Here is a 16774-nt window from a genome sequence, read left to right as displayed (position 1 = left end):
GCCTGTAATCCCAACACTTTGGGAGGCCGAGGCAGGTGGATTACTTGAGGTTGGGAGTTCGAGACCAGCCCGACCAACATGGAGAATTCCCATCTCTACTAAAAATATAAAATTAGCCAGGCGTGGTGGTGCATGCCTGTAATCCCAGCTACTTGGGAGGCTGAGGCAGGAGAATCGCTTGAACCCGGGAGGCGGTGGTTGTGGTGAGCTGAGATCACACCATTACACTCCAGCCTGGGCGACAAAAGCAAAACCCCATCTCAAAAAAAAAAAAAAAAAAAAAAAAGAGAGAGATTTGGCATTATGAGGGTGAAAGTAAGTCAAACAATGCCTGCGATATCCGCAAGATTTACTCTGAACTCTGTTCTCACTTCCATGGGCTATCAGGACTATGGCCAGGGCACGGCAGCTCATGCCTATAATACCAGCACTTTGGGAGACCGATGTGGGAGGATCACCTGAGGTCAGGAGTTCGAAACCAGCATGGCCAACATGGTGAAACCCTGTCTCTACTAAAAATATAAAAATTAGTCAGGCGTGGTGACATGCGTTTATAATCCCAGCTACTTGGGAGGCTGAGGCAGGAGAATCGCTTGAACTCAGGAGGCAAGACTGCAGTGAGCACCAAGGTGGCTAAACTGCACTCTAGCCTGGGCAACAGAGTGAGACTCTGTAACAGAAAAAAAAAAGAAAAGTACATTTAAAGGATATATTTTAAATTTAAATCAATCAATTCTCCTTCTCCGTAACTCTGATAAGAGATTTGGCATTATGAGGGTGAAACGATAAGTCAAACAATGCTTGTGACGTCCCTAAGATTTACTCTAAACTCTGTTCTCACTTCCATGGGCTATCAAGAATATGGCCAGGGCACGGCGGCTCACGCCTGTAATCCCAGCACAATGGGAGGCCAAGGTGGGCAAATCACCTGAGGTCAGCAGTTCAAAACCAGCCTGGCCAACATGGCAAAACCCTGCTCTACTAAAAATATAAAAATTAGCTGGGCATGGTGGCACATGCCTGTAATCCCAGCTACTCGGAAGGCTGAGGCGAGAGAATCGCTTGATCCCGGGAGGCGGAGGCTGCATTGAGCAGAGATCATGCCACTGCACTCCAGCCTGGGCAACAGAGCGAGACTCTGTCTCAAAAAAGAAAAAGACTAAAAAAATGGCCAGGTGCAGTGGCTCACAAGTATAAACCCAGCATCCCTGAGGTGGGTGGATTGCTTGAGCACAGGAGTTCAAGACCAGCTTGAGCAACGTGGCAAAACCCCATCTCTACAAAAATTAGCCAGGCGTGGTAGCACAGAACTGTAGTTCCAGCTACTTGGGAGGCTGAGGTGGGAGGATCTCCTGAGCCAGGGAGGTTGAGGCTGTAGTGAGCCATGATCATGCCACTGTACTCCAGCCTGGGTGATAGAGTAAGACCTTAATCTCAAAAAAAAAGAAAGACAGACTAATAAAATGCAGACACTAAAATTTTTCTTAACATTAAATTCAGCAATTGATGAAAAATCTATAGTGCAAAACCTTCAGGTATATCAAGAAAGAGTAGTAAAAAGCAAGTAAAATAAAATTCAAAAAACTACAGCTGGCCAGGTGTGGTGGCTCAAGCCTGTAATGCCAGCACTTTGGGAGGCCTAGGTGGGTGGATCACGAGGTCAGGAGATCGAGACCATCCTGGCTAACACGGTGAAACCCTGTCTCTACTAAAAATACAAAAAATTAGCCAGGTGAGGTGGCAGGCACCTGTAGTCCCAGCTACGCGGGAGGCTGAGGCAGGAGAATGGCATGAACCCTGGGGGGCGGAGCCTGCAGTGAGCAGAGATCGTGCCACTGAACTCCAGCCTGGGCGACAGAGCGAGACTCCATCTCTAAAAGAAAAACTACAGTTTAACATTTTTAAAGGCAGTGTCACTTATACCATTAAAGTAAACAGTTAAACATTAATAATCACTTTACATATTTCTAATTAGAATTCAAAATAAAACTTTAATGGAAAATACAACTGCTTAAAATAGGGTGTTGTCAGCCAGGCACGGTGGCTCACATCTGTAATCCCTGCACTTTGGAGGGCTGAGGTGGGCAGATCACAGGAGGTCAGGAGTTGAGACCAGCCTGGCCAACATGGCGGAACCCCGTCTCTACTAAAAATACAAAAATTAGCTGAGTGTGGTGGCGCATGCCTGTAATCCCAGCTACTCGAGAGGCTGAGGCAGAAGAACTGCTTGAACCCAGGAGGTGGAGGTTGTAGTGAGCCAAGATTGCGCCACTGCACTCCAGCCTACTCGATGGAGCGAGACTCCATCTCAAAAAAAAAAATGTGTGTTGTTGTTCAGGTCTATACCATTTGGAGTTTACATATACAAACATAATCTCTTCCTTATAGTTTTATTTCTTACCTGCTTTTGGTTTCACAAGCCCCACAGCAAGAATAGTCTCACTAAGTCCATCAAAATAGGCAAGGTCACCTCTGTGAATAAATGAAGAAAAACATGTTACACATATAAAGCAAACAGGCCAGATGTGGTGGCTCATGTCTTTAATCCCAGTACTTTGGGAGTCTGAGGCAGGAGGATTGCCTGAGCCCAGAAGTTCAAGACCAGCCTGGGCAACATAGTGAGACTCTGTCTCTACAAAAAAGAAACAAAAAAAATAGCCAGGCATGGGGGTGTGAGGCCACTGAGTTGGCAGGATTGTAAAGGCCCAGGAGGTTGAGGCTGCAGTGAGTAGTGATTATGCCACTGCACTCCAGCCTGGGTGACAAGTGAGAGCCTGTCTCAAAAAAGAAAAGAAAAGAAAAACAGAAAACGAAGTATTATCTTACAATGCTCTTTATTATTATTATTACTATTATTTTTGAGACAAGGTCCAGCTCTGTCACCCAGGCTGAAGTACAGTGGCATGATCTTGGCTCACTGCAATCTCCACTTCACACCTGGCGGATTTTTGTATTTTTTGTAGAGACAAGGTTTGGCCATATTGCCCAGGCTGGTGTTGAACTCCTGAATGTTCTTTATTAGTTAAATAAATTTAGACACAGAATATAATGAAAAGACTGGCTGGGCACAGTGGCTCACACCTGTAATCCCAGCACTTCGGGAGGCCGGGGTGGGTGAATCACAAGGTCAGGAGATTGAGACCATCCTGGCCAACGTGGTGAAACCCCGTCACTACTAAAATACAAAAAATTAGACGGGCATGGTGGCGCACCCCTGTGGTCCCAGCTACTTGGGAGGCTGAGGCGGGAGAATCGTTTGAACCCGGGAGGCAGAGTTGCAGTGAGCCGAGATCACACCACTGCACTCCAGCCTGACTAGAGAGCGAGACTCCGTCTCAAAAAAAAAAAAAAAGACTGGGAGAGGTGGCTCTTGCCTGTAATCTCAGCACTTTGGGAGGGAGGAGCCCAGGAGTTCAAGACCCTGGGAAACATAGTGAGACTTGGTCTCTATGAAAAATTTATATATATATATATATATATATATAATTTTTTCATTTTATATATATTGAATATATATAAATATCTTTCATTATATATATAATGAAAAAATAAACGAGAAAACAAAAAAGACCCAGGGACCCAGACCTGCTTATGGCTAAGAATGAACTAGAAAAACAGGGAAACACAAAAATAGAAAATGCTGCTCCCCATTCCAAACATCTCCACAACAGGGCTGCATATCAAGTAATAGCAATCTACTGCTGGGGCAGGGGCAAGAGGGCCATCTTACAAGGATGGAATGAATCCAAACTATCAGACAAGAAATGTAAAGTAACTATGAACTATACATATAGGCTTTATATAGGAAAAAATATCTAATTGACCATATGTACAAATAGGTAAAGTTGGGAGGTTGAGACATGTGGATCACTTGAGGCCATGAGTTCAAGACCAGCCTGGCCAACACAATGGTATCTGTCTCTACTAAAAATAGAAAAAATTAGCCAGGCATGGTGGCCCAGGCCTGTAATCCCAGCTACTCGGGAGGCTGAGGCATGAGAATCACTTGAACCTGGGAGGCGGAGGTTGCAGTGAGGCAAGATGACACCACCGCACTCAAGCCTGGGCAACAGAGCAAGACTCTGTCTCAAAAAAAAAGGGGAGAAATAAAACAGACAAAAAAAATAAGAATTTCAACAGAAAGATAAAAATTATAAGAAGTCAGTGAGGCCAGGTGTGGTGGCTTACGCCTATAATCCCCAGCATTTTGGGAGGCTGAGGTGGGCGGATCACGAGGTCAGGAGATCGAGACCATTCTGGCCAACATGGTGAAACCCTGTCTCTACTAAAACACACACAAAAAATTAGCTGGCCATGGTGGCACACGCTTGTATTCCCAGCTACTCAGGAGGCTGAGGCAGGGGAATTACTTGAACCAGGGAGGAGAAGGTTGCAGTCAGCCAAGATCTTGCCACTGTACTCCAGCCTGGGCAACAGAATGAGACTCAGTCTCCAAAAATAAAAAATAAAAAAAAAGCCGAGTGCGGTGGCTCACACTTGTAATCCCAGCACTTTGGGAGGCTGAGGTGGGCGGATCATCTGAGGTCAGGAATTTGAGACCAGCTTGCCCAACCTGGTGAAACTCCGCCTACACTAAAAATACAAAAATTAGCCGGGTGTGGTGGTGCATGCCTACAATCCCAGCTACTCGGGAGGCTGAGGCAGGAGAATCACTTGAACCCAGGAGGTCAAGGCTGCAGTGAGCCGAGACCATGCCACTGCACTCCAGCCTCAGCAACGGAGTGAGACAAAAAAAAAAAAAAAAAAAAAAAAAAAAAGGGGGTCCGGGTGCAGTGGCTTACACCTGTAATCCCAGCACTTTGAGACTCCGTCTCCCAAAAAACAGGGAGATAGACAGAAAGTGGAAAAACAAAAAACAGAATGGAGCATCTAAAATGAGGTATATAACAAAAGTATAGCTGAAATCTCTGAAGAAAAAGAATGTATCAGAATATTTCAAGATAATGGCTGGACTGGGTGCAGTGGCTCATGCCTGTAATCCCAGCACTTTGGGAGGCCAAGGAGGGCAAATCACTGGAGGCCAGGAGTTCAAGACCAGCCTAGTCAATATAGTGAAACCCCACCTCTAATAACAATACAAAAATTAGCCAGGTGTGGTGGGCCGTACCTGTAGTCCCAGCTACTCCAGAGGCTGAGGCAAGAAGTGCTTGAACCCAGGAGGCAGAGGTTGCAGTGAACCAAGATAGTCCACTGCACTCCAGCCTGGGCAACAGAGTGAGACTCTGTCTCAAAAAAAAAAAAAAAAAAAAAAAGACAATGGCTGAACAGAAAAGAAAAGACAGAGAGAGAAAAATAAAGAAAATAGCTGAAAAAAATTCTAAAAATAGTAGAAGACATCAAACTAAAGATCTAAGAAGCTCAGAGAACATGAAGCAGAATAAATACCACAAAAAAAATATAATCTAGACTTTCAAGAAAGCTTCCAGTCATCCTGAAAAGGCCATCCACACAGGAACAAAATAGCTAAATGGCAACTTATGTGGACTAGGATTCCCCATCCTCCTCCATCATGCCATTCCACAGGGCCCTTTGATAATTGGCACAGCCTCTTGAAACTATGATCCAATACTGAGATAGCTGGGGGTTAGAAAACAATGAAATGACCAAGATTACATTTTTATCATCCAGATGGAATTAGGATTTATAATAGAAAGCCAATTGAGTATTTAAACTAAGTATAAATTTTACAAAATTGAATTTGTGGACCTTGTGCCTTGATTTTTAAAAATAAGTACATTCTTCAAATAATTTTTCTTTAAACGAACACACACTGCTATGGATCAAATATCTGTGTCCTCCTAAAATTCACGTTAAATCCTAACTCTTAATGTGATAGTATTTGTAGGTGGGGTCTTTGAAAGGTTATGAGGTCATGAGGGTATATACCTCACGAATGGGATTAGTGCCCTTATAAAAGAGGACCCAAAGAACTCCCCTACCCCTCTGCCATGTGAAGACAGAGTGAAAAGATGGCCATCTATGAACACAGAAGTGGGCTTTCACCAGACCTTGATCTTGGACTTCCAGCTTCCAGAACCATAAGAAATAAATTTCTGTTGATCATAGGCTATGGTATTTTCTGTTTTAGCAGCTCAGACTAAGACACACAGTAAGGTAGGACTGTTTGTTCCATGAGGGCAGAACCACATTCATCTCATTCAGTACTGTTCCTACCACAACAACAGTGTCAGATACATAAGATCAATATGTATGTGTCAAATAAATATGTTGGATGTTAATGGAAATGTAAAAAATTTCATTAAAGTGTTTTTTTTTTTTGAGATGGAGTTTTCCCTCTTGTTGCCCAGGCTGGAGTGCAATGGCGCCATCTCGGCTCACCACAACCTCTGCCTGCCAGGTTCAAGTGATTCTCCTGCCTCAGCCTCCCAAGTAGCTGTGATTACAGGCATGTGCCACCATGCCAAGCTAATTTTGTATTTTTAGTAGAGATGGGCTTTCTCCATGTTGGTCAGGCTGGTCTCGGACTCCTGACCTCAGATGATCCACTCGCCTCAGCCTCCCAAAGTGGTGGGATTAGAGGCGTTTGAGTCAGCCATTGTGCTCGGCCGATACGGTGTTTTTTTAATGCACGTGTGTTCCTAAAAAGATCATTAATTACTCAGGAGCAAGAGTAACATCTTAATTATATGGGCTTTCCTATGTTTATCCCACACCTCATCTAAGGATAATATAATGGACAACTGGAAGTAAAACAAAAGCTATCTCTAAAAAGTCAACAGGCAGATCACCAGACCAATATGCTGTATTTAAGCAAAAGTACCTTAGGCTTTCACTCAGAATCATTTCTATACATATAATTTACACACAGGTCAAATTCACAAAATGACAACAAAATAAATAAATATCAGATGCCTACTTCATAGAAATGCAAGGAAAACAGAAGTCTTTAAAAATGTCCAATCATCTCTCAATGAATTGCCAACATCTATTTTTACTACAGGCTAACAGCTTGGGACCCGGGCTCCTGCTACTCAAGAATGGCACCTACACCAGCAGCAGCAGCTGGTAGCTTGTTACAAGTACAGACTCTTGAGCCTCACTCAGGACTACTAAGACAATGCACATTTGAACAACTCCAGATGACTGATACTGAGAAGCACTGACCCAAAGGCTAGATGAATGAAAGATAAACCAAGCAGCTTCTAATGAGAACACTAGCTATAGTAAAGTTTGTATAAATTCCAATCACCCTTAAAGCAAACCAGCCTTAAATACATACCCATCCTCATAGTTCCACATGAATATATCACTGTCAATTGTGAGCCAAGCTCTGCTGATAGGAGGGAACACACCCATCATGCAGTTACACTGCATATCTGAGGTAGTGTGGATGTAAGGCAGACAGAGTTGAATCTTACTTTTCTTTAACTTGTTTCAATAGGTTTTGACTTAATATTTACATAAAAAATCACTATGTGTCCACTCTTTAATACAACATGGAATCCATATACTTAAATTTTAAATATAACCCTTAAATGAATTAATATATAACATATTAATTAAACATAGAAAAAGAATTGTAACAATGAAAATACCAATTTTAACATTTTTAAAATAAATATAAAGTAATAGGATACGTCCAAACTGCTCAACAAGTTCAGGTGGGAGAGGAACTCTTCGGATGGAACTGATCTCTGGAAGGTTGGGTACCGACAGCAAACCAGGTCCTTGTAAAGGATAATCCATATCTGACATGCCAGAAACGGTGGGATTATCTACAAAAAGAAAATGAAGTATTTATAATAATGTACTGCTCATCAACTAGGCATACAAAAGGATTGAGTGCCACAAAAAATTGTGTGTGCTGGTTCCAAAGGTACAGAGAGAATATTCTAGTTTTGACCCGATACAAAGTAGGCCTGAAATATTCCATTGTGAAGGTAGGAACAGTTACCGGTTTCAGGCCTAAAGGGAAAGTCGTATCTCACAAAAACTTGCTCAATAACAAAGGAAATGTTTAAAATTTTTTTTTTTTTTTTTTTTTGAGATAGAGTCTCGCACTGTCGCCCAGCCTGGAGTGCAGTGGCGCGATCTCAGCTCACTGCAAGCTCCACCTCCTGGGTTCATGCCATTCTCCTGCCTCAGCCTCCCAAGTAGCTGGGACTACAGGCGTCCGCCACCATGCCCGGCTAATTTTTTGTATTTTTAGTAGAAACTGGGTTTCACCGTGTTAGCCAGGCTGGTCTTGGTCTCCTGACCTCATGATCCGCCCGCCTTGGCCTCCCAAAGTGCTATGATTACAGGTGTGAGCCACCATGCCCGGCCGGAAATGTTTAAATTTGATAATTTAGTGTTATTTTAAAATAAAAGTGGCTGGGCGTGGTGGCTCAAGCCTGTAATCCCAGCACTTTGGAGGCCGAGGTGGGAGGATCATGAGGTCAGGAGTTCGAGACTAGCCTGGCCAACATGGTGAAACTCCACCTCTACTAAAGACACAAAAAATTAGCCTGCCTGGGCCAGGCGCGGTGGCTCATGCCTGTAATCCCAGCACTTTGGGAGGCTGAGGCAGGCGGATCACGAGGTCAGGAGATCAACACCATCCTGGCTAACACAGTGAAACCTTGTCTCTACTAAAAAAATACAAAAAAATTAGCTGGGCGTGGTGGCGGGCGCCTGTAGTCCCAGCTACTCAGGAGGCTGAGGCAGGAGAATGGCGTGAACCCGGGAGGCAGAGCTTGCAGTGAGCCAAGATCGCACCATTGCACTCCAGTCTGGGTGACAGAGCGAGACTCCGTCTCTAAAAAATAAATAAATAAATAAACAAAAATTAGCCTGCGTGGTGGCGTGCACCTATAATCCCAGCTACTCGGGAGGCTGAGGCAGAATTGCTTGAACCCGGGAGGCGGAAGTTGCAGTGAGCTGAGATCGTGCCACTGCATTCCAGCTGGAGCGACAGGGCAAGACTCTGTCTCAAAAAATAAATAAATAAATAAATAAAATGAAAGCATGTAATTGTATTGTTTGTAACACAAAGGATACATGCTTGAGAGGATAGATACCCCATTTTCCATGACGCTATCATTTCACATTGCATGCCTGTATCAAAATATCTCATGCACCACATAAATATATACACTGTCGGGCGTGGTGGCTCACGCCTGTAATCCCAGCACTTTGGGAGCCAGAGGCAGGCCGATCACAAGGTCAGGAGTTCATGACCAGCCTGGCCAACATGGTGAAACCCTGTCTCCACTAAAAATACAAAAAAATCAGCCAGGCACGGTAGCAAGCACCTATAATCCCAGCTACTCGGGAGGCTGAGGCAGGAGAACTGCTTGAACCCGGGAGGCGGAGGCAGCAGTGAGCCAAGATCGTGCCACTGCACTCCAGCCTGGGTGACAGAGCAAGACTCCGTTTTGCGGGAAAAAAAAAAAAAAAAAAAAAAAAAATATATATATATATATATACACACACACACGCACACACACACACACACACACACGCCTACTATGTACCCAGAAAATTAAAAATAAAAAAATTTAAAAATAATTAAGTGTTTTTCTATCATTTTGCTAATCTGAAATGGGAAAATATAAAACTGCTTTGGGGCTCAAAGGTAAAATGACTATAAGCAAACAAAATAATGACTGGGGGAAAATACTGCCTTTACCAGCTAAACATTTATAGATTAAAACAACCCATGACTTTTCCCTTTAGATTTATCCCCCAGACCACTAAGACAAATACAAATAATACCTCACAAGCAATATCTTATTGGGGGTAAAAAAAAACAAAGACTGCTCTATAAAGTGTTCTCATGTAACCTTTCTCTTGCTCTAAGACTCCATCACTAAGGACAGGAGTGGGCTGGTCTACTCAGCCTATCCTTGCTCCCGGACAAGGTGTTATTTAGACCTGACTGATGACCTAATTATCTCAGGCACTTTTTCAGGTTCTATAGAGTACAAAGATGTTAAGGAAAACTGACATATAAAACAATCTTCAAGTGTATTACAGAAATTTTTAAAATATATACAAGAGAAATACAATAAATACCCATGTACTGATTATCCAACTTCATAACCAGTAATATCCCCAATCATGTTTCATTTTTATCATTGTTCACTCCTTCCCCAATTAATTATTTTATTTTTTGAGATGGAGTCTCGCTCTGACGCCAAGCTAGAGTGCAGTGGCGCCATCTCGGCTCACTGCAACCTCCAACTCCCTGGTTCAAGGGATTCTCCTGCCTCAGCCTCCCGAGTAGCTGGGATTTCAGGCATGAGCCACCACGCCCAGCTAATTTTTGTAGTTTTAGTAGAGACAAGGTTTCACCATGTTGGCGGGGATCGTCTCAATCTTTTTTTTTTGAGACGGAGTCTCGCAGGCTGGAGTGCAGTGGCCTGATCTCAGCTCACTGCAAGCTCCGCCTCCTGGGTTCACGCCATTCTTCTGTCTCAGCCTCCCGATTAGTTGGGACTACAGGCGCCTGCCACCACGCCCGGCTAATTTTTTTATTTTTAGTAGAGACGGGGTGTCACCGTGTTAGCCAGGATAGTCTCGATCTCCTGACCTCGTGATCTGCCCGCCTCGGCCTCCCAAAGTGCTGGGATTACAGGCGTGAGCCACCGTGCCCGGCCGGTCTCAATCTCTTGACCTCGTGATTCGCCTGCCTGGGCTTTCCAAAGTTCTGGGATTACAGATGTGAGCCACCGCACCCAGCCGAACTCTTTCTCTTTTTTTTCCTGAGATGGGGTTTCACTCTGTCGCCTAGGCTGGAATGCAGTGGTGCAATCACGGCTCAGGGCAACCTCAGCCTCTTGGGCTTAAGCAATCTTCCACCACAGCCTCGTGAGTAGCTAGGACTACAGTGTCAGGACACCATGCTTAGCTAAATTTTTTTTTGTTTTTGAGGGGTTTTTTTGAGATGGGCTCTCGCTCTGTCGCCCAGGCTCTAGTGCAATGGCGGCTCACTGCAACCTCTGCCTCCCAGGTTCAAGAGATTCTCTTGCCTCAGCCTCCCAGGAAGCTGGGACTACAGGAGCGTGCCACCACACCCGGCTAATTTTTGTATTTTTAGTAGAGACAGGATTTCGCCATGACGGCCAGGCTAGTCTCAAACTCCTGACCTCAAGTGATCCACCCACCTTCGCTTCCCAAATTGCTGAAATTACAGGAGTAAACCACCGCGCCCAGCCAAACCATTTTTCTTTTTCCTTTTTTTTTTTTTTTTTGAGATGGAGTCTCACTCTGTCGCCCAGGCTGGAGTGCAGTGGCGCGATCTTGGCTCACTGCAAGCTCCGCCTCCCGGGTTCACGCCATTCTCCTGCCTCAGCCTCGGGAGTAGCTGGGACTACAGGGGCCTGCCACCACGACCGGCTAATTATTTTGTATTTTTAGTAAAGATGGGGGTTTCACCATGTTAGCCAGGATGGTCTCATCTCCTGACCTCATGATCTGCCCGCCTGGGCCTCCCATTTCTTTTGAGAAAGAGTCTCCCTCTATTGCCCTGGCTGGAGTACAGTGGCACGATCTTGGCTCACTTGCAACTTCCACCTCCCGGGTTCAAGCGATTCTCCTGCCTCAGCCTCCTGAATAACTGAGATTACAGGCGCGTGCCACCACACCCAGCTAAATTTTGTATTTTTAGTAGTGACGGGGTTTTACCACGTTGGTCAGGCTGGTCTTGAACTCCTGACCTCGTGATCTGCTGCCTCAGCCTCCCAAAGTGCTGGGATTATGGGCGTGAGCCACCGCACCCAGCCACTTTTTGTAGAGACAGGGTTTTGCCATGCTGCTGTCTGGTCTCAAACTGAATCTCAAGTGATCTACCCCACTTCCGGGTCCCAAATTGCTAGGATTACAGGCATAAGGCACAGGGGCCAGGCCTTTTTTTTTTTTTTTTTTTTGAGACAGGGTCTCACTCTGTTGCCCAGGCTGGAGTGCAGTGGCGCAATCACAGCTCACTGCAGTCTCAACCTCCCCGTCTCAAGTTATACTCCCACCTCAGCCTCCCAAGTAGCTGGGGGTCCAAGTGTGTGCACCATGCCAAGCTAATTTTTGTATTACTGTACATTTTTTCTTTAAGAGGCTGGGTTTCACCATTGCCAAGACTGGTCTCAAACCTCTGGGCTCAAGTGATCTGCCCACTTTGGCCTCCCAAAGTGCTGGGACTACTGGGCTGAATTCATATTAAAGCAAATCCAGGCTGGGCGCAGTGGGTGACACCTGTAATCCCAACACTTTGGGAGGCCGAGATGGGCGGATCACATGAGGTCAGGAGATCAAGACCAGCCTGGTCAACATGGTGAAACCCTGTCTCTACTAAAAATAGAAAAATGAGCCAGTGGTGCACCCCTATGATCCCAGCTACTCAGGAAGCTGAGGCAGGAGCATCGCTTGAACCTGGGAAGTGGAAGCTGTAGTAAGCCAAGATCATGCCAACTGCACTCCAGGCTGGGTGACAGTAAGACTCTGTCTCAAAAAATAAATAAATAAAGCAAATCCAGACATCCCATTTAATCCTAAAACATAACTTTAATAGGCCAAAGGTGGCAGATCACCATGGTAAATGGCAGTGGGAACACAAACGGAGGAATTGATAACTTTAGTGAGGATGGGAATGGTAAGAAAGACTTCAGGCCAGGAGTGTGACTTACATCTGTAATCTCAGCACTTTGGAAGGCTGAGGTAGGAGGACTGCTTGATGCTAGGAATTTGAGACCTTGTAACAGAGTGAGACTACGTTTCTATATAAAAATTAAAAATTAGCTGGGTGTGGTGGCAGGCGCCTGTAGTCCCAACCACTGGGGAGGGCAAGGCGGGAGGACCACTTGAGCTCATGAGTTAGAGGCTGCAGTGAGCTGTGATCATGCCACTGCACTCCAACCTGGCAACAGAACTAGACCTTGACTCAAAAAAAAGAACAAGAAAAAGAAAGACAACAAAGGGAAACTAAGGACTTTCACAAGGAGTCTGGAAAAAGTTTGTCAGGCAAAGAAAGAACATTGCAGAAACAATAAAAGTAAGGTAAAATCCTGAAGATGGGGCTTCTTACGGAAAATATGCTAAATTCTCTGTAATCAGAGCAACGGCTGAAGAATCGGATGGAAAAGAAGGGGAAGAGACTGGGTGAAAGAGGAAGGTATGTGTAAAGGCATGAGATACGTAAGAGAAGGACCAGAATGCATGCACTGTTTTTATATCTTGTTTTCACACCTAAGGAGGCCAAAACGAGTAACGTTGTTCAAGATGATAAATGCTAATAGGCCAATCAGGTATTATAAGACACGCTCATTGGTAAGTAGCTGTAGGGAGCAAATACTATCTTTGTTTCTATCATTTCTTTGATTCCAAAGCTATCAATGATTTTTATAAATAATCAGAAGTGTTCTCGGTTTATACTGCACAAATTATCCTACTTAAATTACTTTGGTTCTTGCTCACCAACAATCTCTTTTCTTTCTTACACTTCTCTGGTTTTCTCCAAATTCCATCTCACAAACAGGTCACTTTTTCTAGCAACTGATGTAATTCCATAAGCCGTGGGGAGCTGGTTATAACTTAAAACTGTTAAACAAATTACTTTCCAGTCACCTATATTGTCAACATATATTCTGCCTTACCCTCCCTGTACATAAGCACTGTGATTTCCCTGTTCTCTTCCTTTATTCCACTGGTAGTTCTTTTAAGACCCTCCAGCATTTCACAGTACACATCTGTACACATAATAAAAGCGTTTCTTGGCCGGGCGCAGTGGCTCGCGCCTGTAATCCCAGCACTTTCGGAGGCCGAGGCGGGTGGATCACTTGAGGTCAGAAGTTCGTGACCAGCCAGGCCAACATGGTGAAACCCCGTCTCTACTTAAAAAACACAAAAATTAGCCGGGCGTGGTGGCGGGCGCCTGTAATCTCAGCTACTTGGGAGGCTGAGGCAGAAGAATCGCTTGAATCCGGGAGGCGGAGGTTGCAATGAGCCGAGATCGCGCCATTGCATTTCAGCCCGGGCGAAGGGGGAACTGCTCCGTCTCAATAAATAAATAAATATAAAGCCAAGTGTATCTTTAAGATAACATGCTAAATTTCCAAATTAACTTCGTTTGCTCTTACGATCTACTCAAATACTAACAGGAGAAATGAACAAATTTGGGACTTGGATCTGGAGATGCTTCTCATACGTAGCCTTAGCCATAAACACTTGAGAGCGGCGAGAAGCTCATTAAGGTTGAGGTCTTTGCCTTTTTCTGCTTCAACTGGGAGCCTGCTCTTCACTCTTGCCCTCTCAAGTATCTACAATGAAGAAAGTGAGGAAAAGAAAAAACCTGAAAATAAGCTGCTTGCTGTCTCCAAAAATGCAACCAACAGTGCCATAAATCTCAGGATATCCTCGCCAGGACCAACGTTGGGGATAAGTAGCAAATTAGGAAGTCAGGCGAGAGTCCTTTAGGCTGAGAAAGCAGGGTCACTATCACTCACTTGGGGCAGACACCATAAGCAGCTCGGAAAGGTCCGGGTACATGCGGTCCTCTTGCAACTGACGGTCGATGAGCCGTCCAGCATTTTCCAGAGCTTCCTGCAGGGCTGCGGCAGATGTAGAGGCCGGCATCGCCGCGCCCAACAAAGAAGACGGCATCTCGGAAATCGTAGACACCAGGGTCCAGAAAAAGTCAAAAGCCAACGAGAAACAAGAAAAGATCCAAAAAGTTAGCTTAGATCCGCCGCTTAGGGCGCGCGCGCGCCAAACGAGCGCCTTGGCGCCTCGACATGACGCACTTCCGCTTCATCCGGTGGGGGAACCGGAAGACGCCGTTCTGACCTGGGAAGAGGAAGTTGTTGGGAGGGGGCTAGAGGTTGGCGGGTGGAGCCAGGAGGCTGCTGATGCTTTCGAGGGAGTTGAGGGTTTTGGGGTGTGGAAGGGTAAAATTAGGGTAGGTTATTTAGGGAAGGGAGGAAGGGAAGGGAAGGATAAAGGGGAGGGAACTGGGAAGGAGAGGGGCGGGTGGGGTGGGGAGGGAGGAGGGATACGGTAGGTGGGAGCTAGGGCGTGTGTCTGGCCTAGGAGCTGGTCTGGTTCCGTTGGTTTAAGCGCGTGCTCGACCTGAGTCTTGGAACTTCCCTCATCGGAATCCACTAACTGCAGCTGTATGAGTGCGCACATGAGCGCGCAGCTTGGTACTCCCAAGTAAATGCTCTTGTGAGAGTAGTTAAGAATTGGTAGCTTGCAGGCCGGGCGCGGTGGCTCACGCTTGTAATCCTAGCACTTTGGGAGGCCGAGGCTGGCGGATCACAAGGTCAGGAGATCGAGACCACGGTGAAACCCCGTCTCTACTAAAAATACAAAAAATTAGCCGGGCGTGGTGGCGGGCGCCTGTAGTCCCAGCTACTCGGAGAGGCTGAGGCAGGAGAATGGCGTGAACCCGGGAGGCAGAGCTTTCAGTGAGCCGAGATTGCGCCACTGCACTCCAGCCTGGGCGACAGAGCGAGACTCCATCTCAAAAAAAAAAAAAAAAAAAAAAAAGAATTGGTAGCTTGCTGTCACAGAGAGGGATATAAACCAATATCTCACTATATTCTTCACGGGCTTCAGTGTAAATTAGAATTCATCAGGCTTTTCCATTTGCATGTCGCTGTCTTTTGACTTTGTGGCCCCTTAGTATAAAATACGTGTTTACGAAGGAGCTGAGTGCAGGTGGACCGCTGCCGTGCTTTTTATCGTGGCAGAGATAGCAGACAGTTGTAATTCATCTTTTCATTCCCAGCGCTAGTACAGGAACTCGTATGAGATAGGAACCCAAGAGATATACAATCCTAAGAAACTGAATACTTGCCTTGTGCCTGGTGCTGGGACTATCAAACTAACACAGTGTTTCCTGTCCTTAAGGTGCATCAAGCAGAGACAGACAAAGGGCTTCACTATAATTTTTCTATTTGGATATGTATAAACTATAGCAGAAGGATAGGAGAAAGCAGAGAGGTAAAAGAGGCTTCATTTACTACAGAAGGCAACCTGAGTGGGTAAATCAAAGCACTTTTTAGAAAGCTGTCCTTACTTAGAATCTCACCTAAGAAAGCTTCCAGTTATGTTCTTCAGAATTTCACAAATCAATAACTGAATTACTCTAAATTGGTCTTGTGCTATTTGAATTATATTTTTACTCCCTCAAAGACTTGACTACATTTCTGAAAATTGAAAGTTCTATGATGTTACCAATCTACACTTAAAATTTGACATAGCCAATATACCAAGAAAAACCGGATTTTTTATTATTGGTATATAAATAGGCAGTTGGGTCTCTAGCTGTCAGTTTACTTTATTTGGTAAACCATAGACTGAAAAGTGGTGGTCTGGCACCGAGTTTGTGTTTAATTTGAGACAAAATACACAAAGTTTTCAACTCCATAAATTGGAAGATTCAACAATGTTGCTGTGATATTCCTGCATAGAAACAAAGCTCCCCAAAGTGTAATCTAACTAACTTAATTCATTGGCATATTGCCTATGTTTTCCCACTACAACTGCTAAACCAAGTAATTTCTACAAAAGACTGCAAAGCCTAAAATACGGACTCTGGCACTTTACAGGAAAAGTTTGCTGACCTCTTCCCTAGAACAGATAATTATGAATTTTTTTGGTCTTAGGACCCCCTTGATACCCTTAAAAATTATTCAGGATTCCAGAGAGCTTTTGTTTCATATGGGTTACATCTATTAATATTTGTGAATAACTCATAAACTGAAAATTAAAATGTTTAACAATGTATTTAAAAGCATAACAAGGCCAGGCGCAGTGGCTC

At 44.7% G+C, this 16774-nt stretch overlaps 1 protein-coding gene across 3 annotated transcripts in view; it reads right to left on the bottom strand.

Moving 5' to 3' along the window:
* Window positions 1–15053, bottom strand: part of NUP155 (nucleoporin 155) — an 80370-nt gene extending 65317 nt beyond the window's left edge. Inside the window, exons 1-4 of one of the 3 annotated variants that reach the window (XM_055245638.2) lie at window positions 14457–15053; window positions 7620–7757; window positions 7262–7358; window positions 2402–2472 (exon numbers count right to left, since the gene is read on the bottom strand). In XM_055245638.2, the coding sequence (XP_055101613.1) occupies window positions 2402–2472; window positions 7262–7358; window positions 7620–7757; window positions 14457–14613 (463 nt within the window). In that variant the 5' untranslated portion in view covers window positions 14614–15053. Of the gene's footprint in view, window positions 1–2401; window positions 2473–7261; window positions 7359–7619; window positions 7758–14109; window positions 14242–14456 lie in introns of those variants that run through there. The other 2 variants (XM_055245637.2, XM_063619565.1) reach the window with 2 other exon arrangements.
* Window positions 15054–16774: the final 1721 nt, after the last annotated feature.

Source organism: Symphalangus syndactylus, chromosome 16 (assembly GCF_028878055.3).
Source record: "Symphalangus syndactylus isolate Jambi chromosome 16, NHGRI_mSymSyn1-v2.1_pri, whole genome shotgun sequence".
NCBI lineage: Eukaryota > Metazoa > Chordata > Mammalia > Primates > Hylobatidae > Symphalangus > Symphalangus syndactylus.
Note: the sequence above shows the minus strand (reverse complement) of the source record. Positions and strands in the feature narration are given on the sequence as shown.